We start from the raw sequence: 26,933 nt of genomic DNA, 5'->3' as shown, positions 1-26,933 counted from the left end.
TAAGGTATGTGAATGGAACGAAGGGGTTTGGTATTTTATACTCCTCTTCTGAAAGTTTCATGTTGACAGGTTACACTGACAGTGATTGGGCTGGAAGTGTTGATGATAGGAAAAGCACATCAGGATATGTGTTTCATATGGGATCGGGAGCCATCTCATGGGCTTCCAAGAAGCAACCAGTCGTAGCTTTGTCAACAGCAGAGGCAGAATATGTGGCAGCAACAGCAGCAGCATGCCAAGCAGTATGGCTGAGAAGAGTTCTCAGAGATTTGTGTCATGAACAAGAAAACGGCACACCCATTTACTGCGACAATAGCTCAGCAATAGCATTGTCTAAAAATTCTGTTTTTCATAAAAGAACAAAGCATATAGACACCAAATTTCACTTCATACGTGAATTGGTTAACAATGGTGAGATTGTTTTGCAGCACTGCAGAACAGAGGATCAGCTAGCTGATATCTTGACAAAACCATTGGCAAAGAAAAGCTTTGATCATTTCAGGAAATGCCTGGGTATGCAGAAAAACCCAGCAGTTAAAATTAAGGGGGAGTGTTGGAATGATAATTTTAATCTGCCGACAGCTGAACAACGATTGGACTTTCCCTGCGATGCGATCTGATCGCATATCGCATTTTTTCCCTCGTCACCCTTCGCTGCATGCTTGATTGTCTGCGATGCGATATTTGCGATGCGATCGCAGATCGCATGATTTAAAGGTTATAGAGGCGGTGGCACATCCTTCTCTTCTTGCGATGCGATGGTGTGATAAGCCATGCATTAAATTCCAGCAAGATATTTTCAACCGTGTAATAAATGATATTTACTAGGGTTGGTAAATGTAGGTGAAAACTTAAATTTTACTATTTTTTATTTTCACGGAAGTGGGGAAAAGCAACACGTATTGTAAAAGATATTTTTGTGTTGTTCGATATAAAAAAAAGAAAATGCAAGTGTAGAAAAAAGAGAGAGTATTAGCAAGAAGAGCTCATTCTTCTCTGCAACGCACAGCAGTGCTGAAGATTACTTTCTGAGATAGTGGAATCAAATTCTGGAACTGAAGTTCCTGTTGTAAATCCCTCTGAGTCGAGGAAGACAAATTCTGTAACAGTTTTTATTATTATTTATATGATTAAAGATCCTGTGGAAAACCAGAGCGTTGTTCTCTGTGCAAATTTATTTTGTGTTTGAAATAAACAGAAATTTCCAACATATCACCTCCAAAGTCAACACGATTTCGATAAGTTTCATTTTTCAGAAACCATTTCCCTTGGGTAGAGTTAAGTATTTTCATGGAAAATGTTTAATACGAATAAAATAAAATAATTAAAAAAATATCAACGAGAGATAGGCTCTTTTTCATTTTGATAATGTTCACATTTGTAAGGTTTCTACCAGAGTAAAAAACTTCATAACGCTAATATGTCCACTTAACTAATGTGAACATGATCATTTTTTCACCCAAAACTCCTTTGTTATGCCATGCCAAGCCAGATATTAGTTAATCAAATTTTCCTAGCAAAGGAAAACTTGATATATGTTCATTAATAACATGTATAAACGGTCTTACAACTTATTAGGCAGTATTACAACTTACTGGATGGGCAAGGTCTGATTTACATAATCACTCGCCCTTTTCATAAGTAACAAAGGAACTTACACCTTCCTTCATTCAAAAAAGTGCTTCAATATCAAATGCAAATTAGGTTATTGAAAAACTCAGTTAAGACAGCATGAGGCATTGAATGAGTCAGTTATTTAAGGTTGGAAGTGCGGGAGTGTGGGAAGTTCTGTATAGCTATAGTGATATTCATCTCCTCCTTTCAGGTGGAAGGCATAGTATTTCTGGGAACCACTACAGACATTACATCCTCAGTGTTCAAAGGCATGACTTCGTGGATGTCTATGTTGATTTCTTCATTGTTCAATGTAGCCGCCCACACTATGGCACCATATCCAACGATTTCGCTAGGATCCATAACTGGCATTGAACCCTTTAAAGTTAGCTCTTGTGATCTTCATGTTGATATATAATTCGTTATAGAGAGTATCGATAGCTTTCTCACTCTCCATCGCGAAAGATATAATTCTCTTTTCCTTCTCGCGTTATGAATCGAGTCCCCGAAGAGCTTTGGCACTTGTGCTCAACTGCTTGGTTTTTCTTTCGAAGTGTTGAACATAGTGACTGAGTAATATGTTGTGAAATCGTCGCCTCCCAAATGTGTGTTCCCACCCACTGCTTCACCTCAAATTTACCACCATGAACTTCAAGAACGGAGACATCTGAGCTGCCTGCACCCAAGTCAAAATCTAGGATTGTCTTCCTTACATTGGAGGAATAAGCATCTGGGTGAAATGCATACGTTATAGCTGCAATAGTGGATTCGATAATAATTATCCTTACACGAAGACCAACAACATTAGTGACATGTTTACTAGCCATGCTATGAGAATTGTTAAAATAGGTAGGCATAGTGATCATTGCATTTTTTACATCATAGCCGAGGAACTCTTGGGCTATTGTTTTCATTTTCAGTAACAGAAGACATATGCTCTATTGCAACTCTAGTTCACTCTTGCCTTTGTGATCCACATGGATCGTGGTCTAGCCATTGCTTCGACCTCCCACAATAGTGAAGGGCCAGTGTTTCATGTCACTCTGTACACAAGAATCGCTAAATCACCTTCCAATCATTCTTTTAGCATCAAAGACAGTGTTTCAAAGTCTGCTAGATAATTTCCTTAGCACTGGCCACTCAGAATAGTTATTCAAACAATCACATTTGAAACTCATGAATGTCAAGCGCTCAGAATAGTCCCAGTAACAATGTCAAGTAATCAATCTTTCTCATGATCATATTGACATTGCTATGATCGAATATGCTAATGAACGTCATACTGTCATTCGAATAACCACCAGGCAGCATATGTTTCTCGATTTTGTTGCTGCAATATTCTACACCTGAGGATGGAATTGCCCTTCCATAGTCGTATACAACCATCGACCGGATTCCTAGACTGTCTAATGTTTTGAAAACCATGCGTACATTTTTGTTTTTTGTTTTTAAAGGCTTGACGTGAACATTAAAATTCATTTTGGGTCCGTGACAGGGCAACATGGATTCCCATATTCTCGTTAAGTTAGCACATGTTTCATTTTTCACTGAATAGAAAAGGAATAGACTAATAATATCATCTAAACTAATCCATGGGCATTATTGATCAGAACAAATTGAAAATGAAAGGAAAAAATGGAAACTCCATGTTACAATTACTATTACAATTGATAAGAATGGAAACTCCGCGTTGCATAATCTGAAGCTCTGGGCCGCAAAAATTTGTATGTTACATGAACTAGATCGTTCTCTGCTCTGCCAGACTTTGTACAGGACACGAACCAGGAATGCTCTCTTGCGGATGATGGCCTCAATTTATAATAGATCTAGCCGCAAATATAATATATTTTTGTTCTTCAATTCTAACTTTGTAGCGAATGGGAAAAAAATGATTTATGAGAAATTAGATGTACATTGTATTCAAATCCTGCACAAGCAAGCAATCGCGTTAATTGCAATGATTCTGTAAAATCTATAAATGTTGCAAGATGTAAATCTAAACAAAGAAAACAATAACACTCACCCTTGTTGCAGGCTAGCTAGACTTTTAGTTTTAGGTCAAGCTTTAGGACACCATACACATAATTAAATGTTACTAATGGAACCATAAACATTATTAATGTTGTAGAATTCTAGATTCCATGTTTAAGAGTGAAGAGAAAGGGTGTGCGGGGAAATGGTGTCCCTTCCTCCCGCATGCATTCCCTGCCCACACTTTTCGATTCTTCGTTCCCACCTACATTCGATGCACACACTTTCTCTAATATAATTCTTCGTTCAACTTTTCCATATGTGGAAGCCAATCATTCAAAATGAATGTTTATGCCTCTCTATATATTTTTTAGAGTCACTTTTGGCTATATTTGAACCTCTAAACTGAACCTCTAAACTGGTTCAACCAATTAGGAACAAAACGAGAGAGACAGGCTAGATACATATCTTCGTGTTAATTTATAAATATAGGGACCAAATCATGGTTTTTTCTTTCCATGAATTACTAAAGCTACTGTAAATGTGTAATGTGAATACTCCACTCTTGGCATTTGAATTTTGTTTCTGTGCCTCTTGATTTACGACTAGAACAATAATTAGAGGGTGGACATCAACTTATGAGTTAACTAGAATGGTGGGTAAAAGAACATCCCATTTATCTACGCTGTTTTTTATTTAATAATGTCGTCTCACACAAGAAACTAGGATATAGTACTCTCATTCATATTACATAATTTATGAATTTCATATATGAGTGGGATAATTTTCACCTGAAAATTCATAATTTAATCCTTTCTAACTAATTTTACTAAGGAATGTGAATTGATTATGCTAATTCGCCTAACAATTTTTGACATAATGTAAAATCAGTCTTGACAATACATTTAACTGATAAATAATTATATATAATTTATGATGGTAAGGTTGGTCAATAGTTTGAATGTTGAAAATAGAGCAACGTGATAAAGATAAAGTGAATCCTAGGTGGCAGACCCCTAGAAATCTCAAAGCTTTAATTAAAATGAAAAATCAGGGCTGCAAAGACCTTAAGAGACTTTTTCCTCCATACCTGGTCGCTCCAGCATTTTTAACGATGAAAGATTCTTTTGCAACTCCTCACTCCACACATTGTATCAACATTGGGAGTGGGAGGGAGACAATATGAAAATATTAATATTTTCGTGAAGTGGGGAAAAGGGAATAACTACAAATTGTGAAGACAAAGTGTTCTCCGATAACAAAAAAAAATGCATACCCCACATTATCTTAATCATTTAATTATTAGTAGAAGGAGCAGTGTAGAGGTTAGACTTGCAGAATGATTACAAAAAAGAAATATGCTACAAAAAGAAGACCCGGCATTTATCATTTAATTAGCAGTAGAGGGAGGATTGTGGAGGTGTAGCTCATAGAAACAATTGCAGAAATGAAGCTTTCTCAAATAATGATAAAACACAGACCTTGCACAAAGAGGTAGGGACCATGTTGCTATGCAGCTATTACCCTTGTTCCTACATAGTCCTCTGTCATTTACAATTTGTACATCATAACTATTCCATCCGAAATTTGTTTTTAAGAAAGCAATCACTGTTGGAAGTTTGACAACTAATTATGTAAATTTGGGTAAAATGTAACAATTTAGTTTTATACCAAATCATCGGTTATGTAACTGAGGAGGCACATATAAAACCAAATGAATGCCCGCACTATTGTATGGAGAATAATTATTGATTGAATATAGATTCCAATCCCTTGCCCCGTGGATGTTTCCTTGACGCCTGTCAAGGTTTTACCATGTAAATCCTGTGTTGTTTCTTGTGTGAGTGCATTCAGTTTAACTATTAGTTATATTCTTTTCTTGGTCAATGTATAACTGTATAACCTCGTTTCTTTACTCATTCACCTTAAAATTGGTATCAAAACCATAGATAAGAAATCCACTTGCGTGGAGAGCAGAGCCTACGTGTGGACGACTTCCTTTCTGTGTGAAGGTGGGCAGAGCCTACGTGTGTGAAGGTAAACGTTGTTGTCCAGTGAGGAACTGAGCCTGCGCGTATGAAGGTAATCGCTACTGTCCAGCGTTCTACGTGAAGGTAAAGCCAAGCACTGATCTGCGTGTTATCAATTTGCGTGAGGGAAGCTGTTGTTGTGCCATGTATTCTCTTTGTCCGCGGAGCTGTCGCGTGCGAGAGCTGCTGTTGTCTCTGCGTGAGGGAAGCTGCTATTGTGTCATATATTCTATGAAGACAAGCCGTGAAGATCAGAGTGCAAACCCTCTGCCCTACGTTGGGAAGGCGTGTTTGTTTTTTCTCTGCGTTGAGGAGTACGCAACCCGTCTCTGCATGGATAGTCCCTGTGTAATTGAGAGCGTGAAGGTACCCTCTATCCTCTATGTGTGAAGGAGGCTTTGTTGCGTGAAGGAGCCACTATCCTTTGCATGCTGGAGCCACTACCCTCTGCGTGCTGGAGTTGCTGCTGGAGCAGAGATCGTGATGGAACGCATAGCCTGTCACTGTTTTTTGAATACTGCTGCCAGAACAAAGCCCACGTGAGGCCAGAGGCCTGGCTTGTGTAAGATATGGGTAAATTAAAAAAAAAAAAAATATTTAATCTTTGTTGAAGACAATTTTTTGTTTACCCAGAATATTTGGTTTGGGCTTAAAAACCAGTGGAAAAGAAAGTTGTCAAAAATTGATAAAGAGCAGGGTTTCATTAAGAAGAACAAGTTTTATTTTTTCAGTAAAATTTGTTGAAGGGTTTATCTAAAAAAAGAACTGCAGACCATCAATAAAAAACAAAGGCTCAAAATTGTAGAAAGAAATTTGTTTGTTGAAAAAGGGGGGCTTTGTTTTTTTTAAAGAAAGGGAAACCAAAGTTTTTTTTTTTAAGAAAGGGATAGTTGGAAGACTGAAATCCTAGAAAAATGGCCAATATGTCGAATGCGAAATTCGAGGTGGAGAAATTCACCGAAAGAGCAATTTTGCTCTTTGGAAATTGAAGGTTAGAGATCTGCTTGTGCAACAAGGGTTCCACAAGGCATTGGGTGGGGCAACTAAGAAACCTGCAACTATAACTGATTCTGACTGGGAGGACTTGGATGCCCTAGCTCTCAGTACCATCATGTTATGCCTGGCGGATGAGGTTCTCTTGAACATTGTTGAAGAGAATAAAACTTCAGGATTGTGGGAAAAACTGGAAAAACTCTATATGAAAAAGTCATTGACCAATAGAATTTATCTGAGAAGATAGTTGTACAGTCTTCGAACAAAAGAAGGTTCAAAAGTTGCAGAACATTTGAATGTTTTTAATACACTTATATGCCAATTAACAAATATGTAAGTTAAAATTCAGGAAGAAGATAAAGCCATAAACTTGCTGTGTTCTCTGCCTGAATCATGGGATCACTTCATAACTTCAATCAGCTTACGCATTACTGATTCTTTGAAGTTTGAATCAGTCGTGTTAGCTCTCTTGTCTGAAGAAGTACGAAGGAAATGTAGTACGGAAACAGCTGCATCAGAAGCCATGGTAGCTAGAGGATGCTCAAAGGAAAGAGGAGAAAAACCAAGGGGGGTCTTCCAGATCTAAATCTAAGGGAATGAAGTGTAAGGCAAAATGTTGGCACTGCAATAAAATTGGACACTTGAATAAAGACTGTTGGAAACGAAAAGAATCCAATAACCCGAAGAAGGAAATGAATCAGGTCGATTCAGGTATGATAGACGAAGTTTTATCTGCTGAAGGATTATGTATGATAGATGAAACTTCACCTAAATGTAATGTCTCTCAAGGTTTAGAACACTGGCTGTTAGACTTTGGTGCTTCTCATCACATGTGTCCACACAGAAATTGGTTTACTTCATATGAAAATTTAAATGGTAGTTCTGTGTTTATGGGTAATAATGTGTCATGTCAAACTGTTGGGATGGGAAATATTAGGATTAAGATGTATGATAACACAGTTAGAACATTAACTAGTGTTAGACATGTACCTGATTTGAAGAAAAATTTGATTTCTTTGGGAGTTTTGGATTCAGATGGTTAGAATTTTACAGGTCAGAACGGCGTGTTGAAAGTCTTTAAAGGAGCCCTAGTGGTTATGAAAGCAGAAAAGGTTGGAAATCTTTACAGGTTAAAAGGAAGTACTCAAGTTAGTGAAGTAGCGGTTGTGTCAGAAAAGGAAGAAGTAGGTACTCGTCTATGGCATCAACAATTAGGTCATATGAGCGAGAAAGGTCTTTAGATACTGATGAAATGTAAATCTCTTCTCGATCTGAAATCTTTGAAGTTATATTTCTGTAAACATTGTGTGTATGGAAAACAGTGTAAACCGAGATTTAAAATTGGAAATCATAATAGTAAAGATATTTTAGACTATATTCATTCTGATCTGTGGGGACCATCCCCTGTTGTATCATATGGAGGTGCTCTATATTTTTTTAACATTTATTGATGATTTCTCCAGTAAAGTTTGGGTCTTTATGCTAAAAAGGAAAGCTGATGTATTCAATGTCTTTAAACAATTTAAAGCAATGGTAGAGAAAAGAACAGGCAAATCTATTAAATGTTTAAGAACTGAAAATGGTGGTGAGTTCACTTCAATAGAATTTGAACAATACTATATGGATGAAGGAATCATTAGACACAAAACTACTGTTTATACTCCTCGGCAAAATGGTGTTGCTGAACGTATGAATCAGACTCTTATGGAAAGAGCCAAAAGCATGATCATCAATGCTAACTTGCAAAAGGAGTTGTGGACAGAAGTAGTATCTACTGCTTGTTATTTAGTTAACAGATCACCTTCAGTAGCAATCAATTGTAAAATTTCTGAAGAAGTTTGGACAGGTTAGTCTTGTGATTATTCAAATTTAAGGATATTTGGTTGTGATGCTTATTCTCTTATCCCTAAAAATCAGCGTTCAAAATTAGATCCAAAATCAAAATGTTATGTCCTTGTTGGGTATGACTATGCAGTGAAAGGATACAGGTTGTGGAATCCTAAATTGTGGAAGATAGTCATTAATAGAGATGTAACATTTGATGAAACTTCTCTTTTAAAATCGAATGTTAAAAGAACTGAACAGGAATAGGTATCGCCAAATCAACAAGTTCAGTTGGAGGCTAGGCCTTTCGGTGACATTTAAACAAAAGGAGAGACTTCTGGATAAAATGGTGTTGAAGATACAAAGGAAGTTGTTGAAGTTTTTGAACCAGTTCAAGTTTCTGAACCAGTTCAGCAACCAGTCACTCTAAGAAGGTCTACAAGGGAAAGAAAAACTCCCAGAAGGTATGAAGATTCTGCTTCATCTTTTGCTTTGATTACTGAATATGGGGAACCTTCTTGTTATCAGGAAGCAGTAGATGATACAGATAGCGAAAAATGGAAAACGACTATGAAAGAAGAAATGGATTCCTTAGCCAAGAACAATACCAGGGATCTTATAGAACTTCCTGAAGGGAGAAGTGTTGTTGGATGCAAGTGGGTCTTCAAACTGAAATGAAAAGTTGATGGAAGTATCTAAAGGTATAAGGCAAGACTGGTAGCAAAAGGGTATTCTTAGGTTGAAGTTATAGACTTTCATGAGATTTTTTCTCCAGTTGTAAAACTTGTTTCTATTCGTACTTTGTTGGCAATAACTGCATTACTTAACCTTGAGTTAGAACAGTTAGATGTTAAAACAACTTTTCTACATGGTGATTTGAATGAAGAGATATATATGGAACAACCAAAAGGTTTTGTACAAGGTCGCAGCAGAAGATTAGTTTGCAAGCTCAGGAAATCATTGTATGGTCTGAGGGAGTCTCCCAGACAATGGTACAAGAAGTTTGATTCCTTCATGGTGAGCTAGAACTTTATAAGAAGTGAGTATGATCATTGTGTATACCTTAGAAGTTTCAATTGCATATTCATTATCTTAGCTTTGTATGTTGACGATATGCTTATTGCAAGCAAAAACATGGAAGAGATCAATAGGTTAAAGGCTCAGCTCTCTAGGACATTTGATATGAAGGATCTTGGAGTAGCAAAACATATCTTGGGCATGGAGATACACAGAGACAGGAAAAATGGTAAGCTTTGGTTATCACAGTAGAAGTATGTGGAGAAAGTACTTGAAAAGTTCTGTATGAACAATGTGAAACCTGTTAATGTTCCATTAGCTTCCCATTTTAAGCTTTCTTCAGTTTTGAGTCCTAGAACTGATGAAGAAAAGCAGTATATGTCTCATGTACCATATGAAAATGCTGTAGGCAACTTAATGTATGCGATGGTATCTACACGACCTAACATTTCACATATAGCTGGAGTTGTCAGCCGATTCATGGCAAATCCAAGTGAAGAACACTGACAAGCAGTGAAATGGGTGCTTTGATATCTAAGAGGCACAAGTGACCATTGCATCATCTTTATAGGTAGTGAAGGATCAGTCTGCGGATATGTAGATGCTGATTATGTAGGTGATTTGGACAAAAGAAGATCTACTACAGGTTATGGTTTTACTCTTGCAGGTGGAGCAATTAGTTGGATGTCAAAGCTTCAAGAAAAAGTTTCATTGTCCACTATTGAAGATGAATATATAGCTGCTTCAGATGCCAGTAAAAAAGCAATATGGTTAAAGGGTCTGCTTGATGAGATTGGAAGGACGCAGGAGAAAGTGAATGTACTTTGTGACAGTAAAAGTGCTATTCATTTGGCTACAAATCCTGCTTATCATAGCAGAACCAAGCACATTGATGTAAGGTGTCATTTTTTGAGACATGTGATCAATGGCGGAAAAGTAGCTCTTCAAAAGGTCCATACACGAGAGAATTGTGCAGACATAGTGATTTGGACAAAAGAAGATCTACTGCAGGCTATATCTTTACTCTTGCAGGTCAAGCAATTAGTTGGATGTCAAAGCTTCAAGAAACAGTTGAATTGTCCACTACTGAAGCTGAATATATAGCTACTTCAGATGCTAGCAAAGAAGCAATCTAGTTAAAGGGTCTACTTAATGAGATTAGAATGATGCAGGAGAAAGTGAATGTACTTTGTGATAGTCAAAGTGTAATTCATTTGGCTACAAATCCTGCTTATCACAACAGAACCAAGCACATTGATGTAAGGTATCATTTTCTGAGACATGTGATCAATGGCAGAAAAGTAGCTTTTCGAAAGGTCCATACATGAGAGAATTGTGCAGACATATTCAAAAAGCCAGTTACAGTAGAGAAGCTGCGATGGTGTTTAGCTTCTCTTGGATTGCAGAAAAGATGATTAATGGGCCCAGGTAAGGGATTAGGAAAATTGTTGTCAAGGTGGAGTTTGTTGGAAGTTTGACAACTAATTATGTAAATTTGGGTAAAATGTAACAAGTTAGTTTTATACCGAATCTTCGGTTATGTAACTAAGGAGGCACATATAAAACCAAATGAATGCCCACACTATTGTATGGAGAATCATTATTGATTGAATAGAGATTCCAATCCCTTGCCCCGTGGATGTTTCCTTGACACCCTGTCAAGGTTTTACCATGTAAATCCTGTGTTGTTTCTTGTGTGTGTGCATTCAGTTTTACTGTTAGTTATATTCTTTTCTTGGTCAATGTATAATTGTATAACCTCCTTTCTTTACTTATTCACCTTACAATCCCTTGGTCAATTGTATCGTAAATATAGGCATCGACATTTTTTATCGTATTTATTAAATATAGTGATAGGTAATTAGTTTGACATGTAAATTATTTTGTTAGTTGAGTGCCACAACACAGGCTAAGGAGAGAAGATACAAAAACATTGTAATTTAGTAAATAAATGTTGGAGAAATAATGGAGAAATTAATTATTCAAATATTTATAGAGTGTGGTTGGAGGTTGTTTAGGATTGAATTGGCATTAGATCCTATTTTTTTAGGAGTTTGTTCTAACTTCTCAAGAATATGATACTCCTATAATACTCCTATAAATGTGAGTGTTTGATGATCAATTGGATTGATGTGGTGTGGTCCATGAGCATTTTTCTCATGGTTGTAAGTAATTTCAATGTATGATCTATTATTTTTAATTTGGTATCAGAGGTTGGTGTGGCTCCTTATGGGTGAATAGTGATGGAATTGAGGTGTGTGTGTTAAGTGTTCAAACAACATGCTATGAGAGGTATTGAGTCAAGTCCTGTGGCATTTAATTCTATATGGTGTGAAATCCTATGAAGCGGATCTCTATGGAGAAATTAATGCTTGATAAATCCATGTTTAATATATATCTATTGTAGTTTTGTGTCTCTCTAGCTATATAGACCGTGTGTAATTTTCATTGTTTAAATTGTATTTTTGAATAAATTATTATTATTAATATTTTATATTAAAAAATAGATGAGCTAATCATTTTCCTCCTATGAAGAAGTAACATAACTTTGAACATTGAAATATTTTACTAAGTAAACATTAACACACTTATATATATATATATATATATATATATATATATATATATATATATATATAGATATAGATATAGATATAGATATAGATATAGATATATATGATGCATATTTGGAACAATTTATTTAAGTTCTATATTGAAATATTTATAAGATAAATACAAGTTTTTTTTTTAATTAATTTATCTCTCTAAAGTTATATAAAATTATATTATTTAACATAAACATCGAAATATTTTATTTATTACTTGAAGAGTGAAAGTGAAATATCAATTCACCATGTGAGAACAATGACAATGGGATTATAATGTTTTATAATGCTTTTAATTAAAACTAATTCATTTATATTTTTACTATAGTTGACAATGTTTTTCATTTAAAGAGTTCCTTTTAAAGAGATGTGTTTTTTTAAGAGAACCTTGTCAACTCCAAGTTGAGCACGGCCAAAATTACACATCACCCTCATACTAGATTGTACAATGAGTTGTGGTCTCAATGAGTCTCTTCTTGATCAGAGAGGGATCAAAACTCATTATAGGGAAACCACCTTTTAGAATGCAAAACTAGAAAAAATATTTACATTTGAGGTTTAACCTCTTTTATTTCTTAATGAATCCATAATTAAGATAGACCCATAGTAGTTTTATGTGTCTATATGTAGACCATGTGTAATTTTTTAGTGTTTAAATTATGTTTTTGAATAGTTTATTATTATGAATATTTTATATTAAAAATTGAATGAGTTATACATTTTCCTCTCATTAGAAAGTAACTAAATCATTTTACCTTTAATTACTTTTTCCTTTCGAAACATTTCACTAAGGTTAACATTAACACACATTATCTATAGAATGAGAGAGAGTTAAAATTGAAATATATTAATCAACATGAATATTCAAACAATTTATTTAAATTATATATTGAAATATTTATAAGAGAAATATAATTTTTTTTTAATTACTTTATAATTCTAAAGTTACATAAAATTATATTATTTAATATATACATTGAAATAATTTATTTATTAGTTTAAGAATGAAAGTGAAATATCAACTGAACTCCAATTATCAAAGAATGGTCAAGTTATGACCCATCAATAGTTTGTAGATGATACCATGTTACAGGGAATCCCCACAGTGAAGGAAGTGCTTGCTTAAAAACAAATATTGAATGACTTTGCAATGGCAACAGGTATGGAGGTCAATCTTTCCAAATCAATTTTTTTTTTCTTCAACACCCACATTGCCATTCAGAAAAATGTCTCCAGAATTCTTGGCTTTCAAAGAGAGTACCTCCCCTCTAAGTATTTAGGAGTTCCTCTAATGGCCAAACCTTTTCATAAGAGCATTTGGGAACCTTTAATCATCAAGATGAAAGATAAGGTTAGAAAATGGACAATCAGGTCTTTAAATCTATCTAGTAGACTGGTCCTTACAAAGGCTATGCTCCAAGCTATCCCAATCTTTATGCTATTAGCTCTCCTAGTTCGAAAAGAAGTCTTAGAGCAATTTAGAAATATGCAAAGAGATTTTATTTGGGGCAAGGAGGAAACTAGGAGAAAATAGGCTTTAGTTTCATGGGAAAAGATCTGAAAATCCAAGAACCAAGGAGGCCTAGGATTGGATGATCTAGAGATTCTCAATAAGGTTCTTGGGGCCAAGCTTTGGTGGCGGTGGGTGAAGCATCATAAGGCTCAATGGGAAAGCATATGGAAGGAAAGATATGCCAACTCCTGGCATTTTTCTGAGCTAATAAAAATGTCTAGAAATATAAAGGGCTCTCCCATATGGAACAAGGCTTGGGATAATCTAGGGGTGGTACGGAAAAACAATTTCTGGGAAATCAGAGAAGGAGATCATGCACTATTCTGGGAGAATAAATGGCAACAAGAACCAACACTCTTGAAAGAGGAATTTATGGGCCTCAAGCATGAAATAGACAACCAAGGTTTGGTAAAGGTAAAGGACTTTTGGTATCAAACTCACAATACAGGAAAATGGAGAACATGGAAGAAAATAGATGGTAGAGAGAATAGGACCCTCAATAGTAAAGGAGAGACCCTAAAGCGGATGATGGATCAGAGGATGATTCTTGTAACGGAAGGGCAGGATCAACTAAGATGGGGTAGCAACAAAGAGGGAAACTTCAATATTAAGGAAGCAAAAGGTATTCTCCTAGGGCTGGAATTCCAAGCTCTGGTCAGAATTTGGCAGAAGCTGTGGAGGAGCAAAAGTTGGATGAAGATCAAACTCTTTATGTGGCTAGTTCACCATAGGAAAATCCTAACCTGGGACAATATTAGAAAGAGGGGTATGCTGGGGCCCTCCAAATGCCAGCTCTGTGAAGCACAAGAGGAAACAATGGAACATCTTCTCAACAACTGCATTTTCACCTCAAGGTTATGGGATTTTTTTGCCACCCTCTTCAAGCAGTCTGACAGAGACAAAGATAGTATCACCAACATCCTAAACAATTGGAGGAATAATGTTTCGGATAATGAAGTTCTTAACTCTGCCTGGGCTCTCTTGCCAAGTTTCATAATATGGAATGTGTGGAAAGAAAGAAACAAAAGAATTTTCAAAGAAGAGAAGAATTCCTCTCTTCGCCTGTTGGAGCAGATCTTGAAACAGTTAAAAGAGACAGTAAGCACAACAGTTAGGGATCTCCCCAAGAATCCTCCCTCAAAAACAGAGTTGGGAATACTCAAGCAGTTAGACATGCAGGGGCTCATTCCACAAGCTCTGGATAGGAAAATAAGCATGAAGGAAAAAGGTAAAGAATTCTGGAATCCCCCCATGGAAGGCTTTTTGAAATATAACATCGATGGAGCATCAAAAAATAACCCGAGTATAGCTGGCTTTGGAGGAGTTCTTCGAGATGAAAATGGAAGCATCATCTCCCTTTTCCATTGTCATTTAGGAAAAGCCACCAACAACATGGTGGAACTAATGGCATTGGAGCAATGCTTAGAACTTCTGAAACAGGAAAATTACCAAAATGTGATAATAGAAGCTGACTGAGAGTTAGTCATCAACGTAGCTAAGAAAATTAGTCATGGAACAGGACCAGAAAAAGTCACAAAACACTGGAGGTTAATAAGAGTGCTCCATAAAATTCAGGATCATCTTCAGGGACTACGCACACTTAGATTCATCCATGTGCGTAGAAAGGCCAACAAATTGGCGGACATTCTAGCCAACCAAGGTGTCACCTACAAGGACAACAAAATTTCGAGGGGTTGGCTTGCAATGCCACAAAGCGGCCTAAAAGAACTTTGCCATAACCAGGCGGAAGAGGATAAAAGAGTATATCAGGAGAAAACTAAGGAAGCCAATACGCAATGAGCAGATTGATGCAGGACTTGCATTTTTGGTTAGACAGGTCTACGGTAGCTTGCTCGCCAGGGGCGGCCTCAGCAACTATGGGTACCATAACAACGAAAATCCCCGGAGGCGGGAGTTTGGTTCTCACAGCCAGGGGAAAGGATGAGAAGAATAACCGATGGCCCTGTTCGGGCGGCATCACTTCCCATTTTTTCCAGCGTTGGGAGATAAAACCACTTCTCGGGTGGTTTTGGTGCGATCGCACAACGTTCAAGCTGAAGGCGGTTTCGAATTCGAGGCAGCGATACCACACAACTATTGACACATGGATGAGGGCGGGGTCTGAAAACCACCCTCATCACACAATAAACTTTGGTTATTTCAGGCGAGCGATTATCAGCGCTGCCGTCCGATCCTTGCAAGCCCGATCAACGATCAGGATGAGGCGAGTGGTTTGGTGGGGCCGGGGGGTTAAACATCTGGCTTCTTGTTGGAGCGATACGCATCTCCACCGTTGGGTTTAAGTAGGATCATGAACGATAGCTTTTTTGAGGCAGGCTAAGGGTTTGTCGGCGCGGGTATTCGTAGGGAGGGTACATGGGCCCTACGTCTCCCATTGCTTGTTTCTGACTGTACTCAAATGTGTTTGGCGAGCACTTTTTGAGGTTGGAGGGCCAAGATTCTTTAGGACATCTTTCTTCAGTATCTTTCACCACTCAATGGGGTGGAAAAGTATATATATTGTAAATTATGTTTGATTTAATGAAACAGAAGGCACGACTCTTGCTTAAGAAAAAAAAAAAAAAATGAAATATCAACTAAGTAAGTGAGCACAATGAGAATGAGTTTTACAATGTTTTTAATTAAAAACAACCAATTATGTATAATCATTTATATTTTTATTATAGTCCACAATATTTCTTCATTTAAAGTATTTTTTAAAAGAACACAAATCAAATATAAGTTAAGCTACCAATAGGATTACACATTATCGTCATAGTGGATTGTAGAATGAACCTTTCCATTGCCCTCAATTAATTGTAGAATGAACCTTTCGGCTCAATCATAATTTTAGTTAATTAATAATTCTATTAAAAATAATCTTGGTATGTTAGAAAACATTAAATACTAGATACTTAAAAGTTAATCTCCTAATATGTTATAACGTATATTTAATGCTACGAAGGATGTGCATTGTAAAGGCTCCGACGTCTTTCCAATTTTTTTGAGCAAGATTATGCCTCTTCAAAAAGTGGAAAGCATATTATAAGATTTAGGATTTGAATTTTCGATCATGAAGAATCTGAAGGAAAATATTTAAGCTTCTAAGTATAAGAGGTTTTTGGTTTTTTTTGTTTTATGATTAAACCCTGCAACCTTCTCTATTTGCAAATTCATTGTCGCTTAGCCAGGATTACTACTCTGCAAAGTTACCACCATCGAGAGGAATCTGGAAAAAAGAAGCCAAAGCCATCATTGAAAGGAGTTGTTCTCGCTGGAATAAAGTAAGCCACATCTGAATAAGTGGGTGTTTAGAAGCTGTAGTTGACAAGAAAAAGGGGATTGAAGTTATTTCGAAGATGAAGGGGATAAATGCTTAACCCTCAAGTCAGCTGGTATACTATACTATGGCATAAGATTAAAAAGATCAATCTTCCGTGAACAAAATGAATGGTGCAACCATTTACTAAAACATTGCAATTTGTTAATGTAAAAGGGAAGCCAAATATTTCGATATCTCATAAGTAATTGGACAAATCATATAAAATCTTGCACAAGTGAAAAGAAAAGTATTAGCATGATGTTAAAAGTGAAGCCCACAATGTAGTACAGGTGTGGAAAATGAAATTGAACTTAAAGATGATGTAACTCAAACTACTTTTGCATTAGCAATATATGAGAACAACCTAGTAGTGAAAGTTGAATTTGAAAGTTTAATTTGATTATAAAGCTTAATTACGTTTTCTTAAAGAGTGTCTTGAAAGATAAAATATGATAGAGATGAAAATATGTATGGAGAAGTCAGTATCATTACAACAATAGAGGTAAGAAAAAATACAAATAAAACCATTAAAATTGTTGAAGCTTTTGCGACAATGGAAAAAGAGATAAAGAACATAAAGATATTGCTTTTGATTTTACTTAAGTCAACATAAAAGTTCAATTAAAACAATCTGAGGTATAAGTGGATATAGAAGAGGAATCAGACTGAAATCATATTGAACATGAAAAATTAATAAATGAGATAACCAGAGTAAACTCGAAATTAAAAATTAACAGAAGTATACAAATAAAAAGTTTGGAGCAAAAGAAAAAATAAAGCTTGTACAATGTAGAGTTGTGAGTATCCAGAAGTAAAACTAGTTTTTGAATTGATCAAAGTGTTTATATCCTAGCTAAAGCTTTATAAATAGTTAATCTTAGGCAACTCTGGAAAATTCTTGATCCATTGTAAAGTGTATTTAATGATGAGAAATACATACAATTCGAATTGATTTCATTTATATCTCCACTGGTTAGTTTTAACAAATTCAAGACAAATTGTCATGGTGGAAATTGGATATAATAGTGGCATGAAGATCTCTATGATTATGTAATAGAATGTCACAAAAGTTTTGGAGGAAATCATGGTTATGAGTTGCAATGTTGTTTCAATGGATTTAGGATGTCGTTCACACACGAGTAGGAGACAAGCAGAAGAAAAGAACTTAAAAAATTCCAACTGGGAAGTGGATTGTGGACAAGAATCAGTAATTGGAACGGTGGAGGAAATGAATCGCAACATGACTTTTCACTACAATGTGATTCCATGTGATTGTTTTTCAACCACCACAAAAAAATTATGCGACTTTCATCAGAAAAGTTGACTGTGGGAATATGCAAATAATGATCTGAAATACTGAAATAGCTCATCAAGTAAACAATTGAAGCACACAAAAGATTAATAGTTTGGTTGGCTTAAATGAAAATGAGGAGTTGTTGAAAATCGAGCACAATGTGGAACCACTTTGGAAAATTCAATAATGCAACGTAGGTGAATTGAACGACACTCGGTAGTAGAAAAGTTGTTCATAAATTGTATATATACTTTTATTTCCGAACTGGGTACCAAAACAAAATTATACATCTGGCTCAGATTCAACAAGATCAATATTTTTTTCCTTGTCATGTATCCTATTTGGAAAGAGGTTGTTACTCTTGGACTCACTGATGTGGATGAAGTGAATTGAAATGCATATATTCGTCAACTTTGAATGGCCGGTTTATGGAGGAAACGGAGTGGAAACCCCATAAGATGGGGTGGTTTATTGCGATATGGGGTGTTTATTGTAGCTAATACCTATAAAAAAAATTTCTTGATTACGAGATACATGTCCTGGTCGTTGTTGGTTCTACTCTTTTTGGCAATGGGAGCTACCTCTCAAGATCATGTCATTTGGGTGGCTTGTCAGGCACAACCATATTCTCACATGGGATGATCTCTCCAAATGTGGTCTCATCGGCTGGTTCTCGTTCTATAAATGTGGTCCTCGAAGTGTTTGAATCGCATATTCATACTATGTCTCTTCTCTAAGCTTGTCTAGAGTTATCTTATTGCACATTTTCGAGTCCCTACTCTGCCATCCTTCTCCTCAATCATCTCCTTCTTTTCCTAGTGGGCTGCTTAGAAAGGAAACACCAAAACGCTCCCCTTCTTTACTATTTGGTAGATTTATAAATGGATGAATTGATTAATATTTGACAATTTTTCCCCACTTTTATATAGAGTATGTTCTTTCATTATTTCTTGGTTATATTTTTCATGTAGGGAAACTCCAATTCCATCTCCGTCCAGACACGGTGAGCTATCATGTTCACACTTAATATTTGGGTTTAGGAAAATATATGTAAATAGAAAAATAAATGAAATTGGAAGACGAAGACATATTAGAAGATGAAACTCAATTATCTCCCTCTTCTTATACATATTCTTATACATATTAATATATCAGACCCAAATTTAATTTTTTTGGTTGTAACTCTTATCAATCTTTGCTACATAATGTTCCCAATTTTGGTGCATTGGTCCTCTGTGTTTTTTCTGAAAATTGTAGCTCCTAGCACTTCCAGAAAGACCGTGTAATGGTTGCGTAAGGAATACTATAAATTTGGTGCGGTGAATTATCTATGTTTTAAAATGCTATGTGCCTTGATGGCATGACTACTGTGTATGGTCATTTATATGGTCCGTTGAAAAGTTTTGAACTGTATACACTTCTACGAAGGCTACGACCATATCTGTGAAATGTGCGTTGGTTCGTTTTTGAAGAATATATGTTAGTTGTGAAGACTGTGCGTTGTTGTGTTAGTGTTGTAGCCATCTATGTTCCTTTTTAATCGTGCATTGTATGGTCAATTACACAGGGTCATATGATTATTTTTTGTGATGCAGTGAACGTGGAGTATCTATATCGAAATTCTGCTGTCGGTTGTTTATGTTGCATTGAATATGCCATGCATTGGTTTCTGTGACGAGTACCATGCGTTGGGTTTTTCTGTTGAATCCATTACATGTGTTGGTAAATTGGCATTATCCATTTTTATGAAGACTGAATAGTGTCTTTAAATGGTGAAAATATATCTTTTTTATGAAGAATGAATGGTGTTTTTAAATGGTGAAAATTACATCAATGACATGGTATATACATATACAAAGGGTTGTATGGTGGGTTTATATGAGGTTTAAAGCAAAAGCCTTATATGGGTTATATGGAATTGAATGAGGGTGAATATTTTTTATGTGCTCATTACATTTGAGTTCAATATATCTGAATATAATATAATATTAAAGTTTACATGTGGAGTGTCTCGTTATGTATTCTTTTCATATATATATATACATCGAACTATTTGATTTTTAAGAAAAAATATAAAGATTATTGGTGCATTTTTTTTTTTGTACATTCAAGGTCTAGTCCAAATGCTTTATAGAAATGCATTCACTCATCTTTATAGTGGGAGTAGTTCTTATTGGAAAAGAGAACTACCATGAGTGGTTTAGGAAAATAAAACACATCTACATTTCAATGAGTGTGGAAAGTAGTTTGTGAAGGAGAAGGAGATAATGAACTTGAGAAGCCCACTTCTGACAAGGAGCTTTCCATTTGGTAAAACAAAAACAACAAGGACTATGCCTTGATTGTAGAATTAGTAAATGAATAGGTGAGTCATCATATTTCACAATTTTTAAATGCCCTTGAAGCTTTAAAGAAGTTGAAGGAATTATATGACTCACACTTTGAGCTTGAAGTTGCTCGATTGATGATCAAGTCGTTCAATCTTGAGTTGAAAAATGATGACTCACTTGCCTTAGCATTATAAATAAGATCGATTATGCATGACGTAAAAGCCACTGGTGTTGAAATATATGTTCCTATAATAGCCTATGTCAAGGCATTATATCTCGCTTATCCACATTATCTTGAGTCATTGCAAGCAAGTCGCAAAATTAAGAAGATTTCTTTTGACTCCCTTGAGAATAATTTTGCTAAAAGAGAGAAGAATTTTGGGAAAAAGAGAGCTCCTAAGTCTTTTGAAGAAGTTGCTTTCCTTACAAAAATGAGAAGAATCAAAGACAAGATTCTTCTAGAGGAAGAGGTGGCTGAAGAGGAAGAGGAAGGAAGAATTTTAAAAGAAGTGAGGCAGACATTTCCAAGGAGAAAAGTTTGATATTTATTGTATACGATGCAACAGAAATGGACATGATGATTTAACATGTAAGATTCCTTGGGACAAAATCAAGTAGGAAGTAAATGAAGAAAAAGGTAAAACACTCGGTAAAGGGAAAGGAAAAGCACCTGAGTCCTCTCATAATGTTGTGGTACATTGCAAAATTGTGGTAACTGAAGACTTATTTAATGCTTCAATTGCTTCATGGCAATATGTTTAGTTGCTTGATTCAGTAGCAACTTGCCATATGGCTTTCAAAAGGTATTTCTTTGAAGAATTCACTGACAATGTTGATGGAGAAACCTACTTTGTAAACAAGTCAAAACTCAAGACATCGGAGCTTGGCACCATCAGGATCAAAATGTGTGGTCTTCCAGAATTTCTTCTACATGATGAGAAACTTGTTATCTTTGGTCCACATCCGCCAACAAGGACACTCCATTCGTATATTTGATGGAAAGGTTGAGGTCATAAAACCATAACATCAATCAATTTTCATGAATGCGATAGATGAAGAAAGACTATAGAAGCTGCAACGAACCCCTACTCATGCACAAAAAGTTTCATACAGTTCTAACTATGATGAAGGTATACTTCCATCAAGGTTTTTATGGTATGCTAGATTTGGACATATGAACTATGAAAACCTTGATATTTTGAAGAAAAATGGTGTTACTGGTTTGCCTACAATTCTTAGAAAACTTAAGTAATGTGATGCTTGTATGTTAGGAAAGCACAAAAAGCAATCATTTCATGATTCTCATTCTAGAGCACATATAAAAATTGAACTCTATCATTCTTATTATGTGGCCCAATTCTAGTTCCTTTTGCAAATGTTAATAAATATATGATGACATTTATTGATGACTACATCGGAATGTGTTGGGTTGATTTACTGAAGAAAAAATATGAAGATTTTGAAACATTCAAGAACTTTCATACATGGATTGAAAATGATGCACAATCTCATATTGGCTTTATTTGTACTAATAATGGAAAAGAATATACTTCAAATGAATTTGAAAACTATCTTTGCCAAAATGGGATAAAACATCAAAAAATCGTGCCTTATAATCCCCAACAAAGTGGAGTAGCTTAAAAAATGAACAAGACAATCTTAAATATGGTACGTTCGATGATGTTTTTCAAGAATTTTGAGCTAATGTTTTGGGCTGATGAAGTTATATGTGTTGTATATATAAAGAATATGTGTGTATCTCATGCTATAAAAAACAAGACTCCCCATGAGATGTGGTATGGTCACATTCCTTCAGTGAGGCATCTTAGTGTTTTTGGTTCCACCTGTTATGCCTTGATACCTAAGAAACATAGAAACAAACTCGGTGAAAGGAGTTGTAAATGTATCTTCTTGGGGTACTCAGATACCTCAAAATCATAATGTCTATATGATGAACTTAATAAGAAGTTTATAATATCGAGAGATGTGATCTTTCTTGATTCTTCCAAGACTGAAAATGTTGATGAGCAACAACTTACATAGATAGATTTGGACATGCAAAGTATTTTCAAGAATTTGATAATGAGATTCCACATCTTGAAGGGGGGATCCCTATACTGGATAAATCTATGGAATCTCCTTTTGAATCACTCTTTCCCCCTCATGAAGCTCTAACCAGTTATGAAGATGACACTCTGAGTGAAGTGATTGACATAATTGGGAGGATAACTATTGATTCAACCACATTTCAATCAACTGAGTAGTTTGGGCCATCTCAGAAAAACACTTCAAAATGTTCATCAAGATGAGGTTGGAAAGATAGGAACAAGAATCTATGTTAGAAAAAATGGAGGTGATGTAAATGATCTTGATTCACTTGTTTATATGGATGTTTCATATGATTGTGAACTTAATTTGTCTACATATTTTGAACCAACTTCCTTCAAAAAAATTACTTCTCATTATGAATGGAAATAAGCAATGCAAAAGGAATATTATTCTTTGATAAAGAATAACATCTTAAATGTTTGATCCTACATTGGGAACCAAGCCAATAACCTACAAGTGGGTCTTTAAGGACAAGGATAAAGTAGATGGATCACTTGACAAGCATAAATCTAGGCTTGTGGAAAAAGGTTTTGCATAGAAAGAAGGGGTCAATTATGCAAAGACTTTTTCCCGCACAACAAAATGGGCTACCATCCCGAAACTCTTTTCCTTGTCAACTCAGAACAGTTGGAAATTCCATCAAATGGATGTAAAAATTTCTTTCTTGAATGGAGATATGAAGAAAAATGTTTTGATGTCCCAACCAGAAGGAATTGTTGTGAAGGGCCAACAACATAAAGTATGAAAGCTTGTAAAATCCTTGCATGGCCTCAAGCAACCACTGCAAGCCTGGTATTAGAAATTGAATGAGAATCTTCTGAAACTCAATTTCAAGCATTATGAACTTGATGATGCAACTTTTCTTTTCAAGAATCTTGGAAAAACATTTGTATATCTTGTGGTGTATGTAGATGATATTTTGATGGTTGGGAATAATAAGAACTAGATTTCATCCATAAAAGAAGAACTGAGAAAAGGTTTTGGAATGACAGCTTTTGGTTACTTTCACTACTATCTTGGTATTGAAGTAACCCAACATCCGAAGTTTATATTCCTCTCTCAAAATAATTACATTGGAGATCTATTGAACAAGTTTGGCATGGCTGAGTACAATCCTTTGACTACTCCAATGTAACAAAATTTAAAGCTCGCATCCACTTAAGGAAAATAACTAGAGGACGCAACAAAGTACAAATAACTTGTAGGAAGTCTCAACTACCTGACTACTACCATACCAGACATTTCATTTGTTTTTGGAATCCTCTCAAGGTTTATGTAAAATCCTTGTGAGGGTCATTGGTCTCCTATAAAAAGAGTTCTAAAGTAATTGAAGGGAACTCAATACATTGGAATCAAGTATACATAGGTGGGCGACTTCAGCGTGATTGGATACTGTGATTCAAATTTAGATGGAGATAAAGAAACTAGAGTATCTAATTTAGGTTATGTTATGAATCATGGATCAAAATTTGTCTCTTAGAGGTCACACAAAAAATCAGTTAAAGCAGATTCCACAACTACGGAAAAATATATGGCAACAACTAAATCAACAAAGGAAATTATGTGGCTCAAGAAAATTTAGGAATACTTGCAGGTGAAACAAGCGCATTCAAATCCTATTTTGATTGGTAACACTTCTGCAATAAATTTAGCCAAGAATCCAAATTTCCATGATCAAACGAAGCACAACAATACAAAATACCATCTGATTCAACATCATGTTGAGGCCAATACAGTCCACCTACGACATTGTTCCGCAAATGAGCAGATTGCAAACATATTCACCAAAGTGCTTGGAAGAGAAAAGTTTGAAAGATTCAAAATGATGCAACTTGGACTGATCACCAACATCCCTTTAGATTAAGGGGGGATAAATGTTGACACCTAATCTTTGGGATTATAAAAATATATGTAAATATTGTAAATAGAAAAATAAAGGAAGTGGGAAGACGAAGACACATTGGGATATGAAACCTAATGATCTACCTCTCCTTGCATATATTCATATTCTCTCTTAATGAAAAACAAAATTTAATTCATAGTTACAAACCTCACCTGACATATCATTTCAATCTTTGTTTCCTGCAGGTTTCTTCAACGGGGCTACCCAATCTGGAAAATGTGGATGTAGAGTTATGATTAGGATCAGTCCTCATACCATATACCTTTTTCATTGGAATTGTGGGGTTGGTTCCAATACTCATTTCGGAGTATTGACACTTTGGGGACTGTTACAATTTGTTCAACATATCCATATTTGTCATATTGTTATATATGGGGATTATAAAGTCATTATTGAGACTGTAAATGGTTGGGCTAGTGTCTCCAATACCTCTTTGTCCAATTGGTTAGAGTGCATATTTATTTTGACTAAGTCATTCATGGAAATCACATTCTCACATATCTTCAAGGTCTGGAATGAGCTCGTGGTTTTCTTATCAAAGGAAGGACTGAATTCTCCTCTTGGTATTATCCAATACTAGTGGAAAGAGGGTTGATCATTGATGAATGGGTTTTCAATATCGAGTGACATGATACCTGGAATTATACTCCCTAGATTTTTTTGGTTATGTATTTCAAAGACTTTTGTTGTGTATTTTTTATAGCATATTTTTTACAGTTTCTCCTTTTCATATATCTCAGAAAATATGGTCTATCAATAGTTGTAATCAAATGAAGCATAAGGATGGACCCATGTTCTTAGAATGTAGTTCCTTTTGAACTTATTTTTGATATATGTTTTGGTTATATGTACTGATCTCTTACATAATAGAATCTAATGTTTTTTTCCTCTGAAAAAAGATGGTTTCGTTGCTTTCAATGAATGTTTTACTAATATTTGGCCTTTATTGTCTGATTAAAAAAAATAAAATAAAAATTATTTAAGTGGTTTAAACATGTGATTAAAGTTTTTTACTTAATTAAATTAAATATTTTATAGTGAAAATAAAGTCTGAGATAGTCAAAGTATTTATTTATTTTAAATAACTAGTAGCAAAATATTTTTAGATAGGATAACAAATTATACATGCATCTTTATTTCAAAATTCATAGATATAATATATATACCCAAGGGGAAAATTTGTCACTATGTGAGATAAAGAAAAAGATAAAGAAAACGACTTTCCTACTTTTATGATAAAACATAAATATTTTATTTTATTTAAACATTTGAAATAAGTAATTGCTTTATACTAGTTGTTTTCATAAAATATTATATATATTTTAAAAAATATTATACACAATAAAATTATATTTTTTTTGGTCATTTCTATAAATACCTCCTTAGATCCATCTTAACTTGGGATCTATCAAGCCCCGAAAGGGATCAAATCTCTTGAGGTGTAAACCTCTTTTTTGAGTGTAAAATTTGACGAAAGGTTTGCACCTTGAGAGATTTGATCCCTCTCGGTGCTTGATAGAGATCCAGATTTAAGATGGATCTATGCTGGTTTTAATAGTGTGCATCCAAGGAAAATATATCGAACATATGATTAATTTATTAATAATATGTAAATACATCTAATATTAATATAATAATTTTAAATATGCTAAATATGTCTGAGATTAATTTGGTCATTTTAATTTTAAATTTTCTTAGTTACCTCAGTTTGTTGAGATAATAAATATTGTTCATAATTTTAATGATGGAATACACATTTTGAATGAAAAGTGACAATGTAGTAGTGTTGAATGATAGAAATTGTGAATAATAAGAATGTAGTCAATTAAAAGTAGTCTTCATTATGATTAATATCAAACTATTTTCTTCTACTATTCTTATTTTCACCCTTGTTACTTTTGTCATATTTTCATATCGATTATATGAAAAGGAATCATAAGCTATTCAAATCTTTAGCTCGAGATGCTGTAGTAAATATCATACCTTGTCTCTCTTTCCCTTTAATATTAATAGGTTGAATTACTATAACACAAAAATTAATGTACGTAGTCAATAATTATTTTTTCTTATAATGAAATCAATGCACAATGTTAATGCAGTCACTTTAAAATTAATATCCCATCATACATCCAATTACATGAAATCAGAAATCCACATCTACACTGAAATCAATGCATCTAATGCAAACAAACAAATAAGATTAGAAAACAACATTTACATTGAAATAAATGCATATAATGCAAGCAATTAAATAGGATTAGTAATCAACATCTACGCTCAAATCAATGCATCTAGTGCAAGTAAGAAAATAGGATTAGAAACCAACATCTACATTGAAATCAATGCATCTAGCACAAGCAATCAAATAGGATCAGATATCACCATCTACACTGAAATTAATACATTT

General features: G+C 34.9%; 1 protein-coding gene across 1 annotated transcript in view; it reads left to right on the top strand.

Annotated features, from left to right (window-relative positions):
• Positions 1–15,525: 15,525 nt before the first annotated feature.
• LOC149160883 (plasma membrane ATPase 2-like) overlaps positions 15,526–26,933 on the top strand; it is a 28,243-nt gene continuing 16,835 nt past the window's right edge. Inside the window, exons 1-3 of the mRNA XM_089434730.1 lie at positions 15,526–15,645; positions 15,733–15,804; positions 15,905–15,979. Of these exons, the coding sequence (XP_089290856.1) occupies positions 15,526–15,645; positions 15,733–15,804; positions 15,905–15,979 (267 nt within the window). The remainder of the gene's footprint in view (positions 15,646–15,732; positions 15,805–15,904; positions 15,980–26,933) is intronic.

The sequence above is a fragment of the Pinus tabuliformis genome, chromosome 5_2 (assembly GCF_031772625.1).
Source record: "Pinus tabuliformis cultivar Carrire ecotype Pingquan chromosome 5_2, CPIR1, whole genome shotgun sequence".
NCBI classification, from domain to species: Eukaryota; Viridiplantae; Streptophyta; class Pinopsida; order Pinales; family Pinaceae; genus Pinus; species Pinus tabuliformis.
Note: the sequence above shows the minus strand (reverse complement) of the source record. Positions and strands in the feature narration are given on the sequence as shown.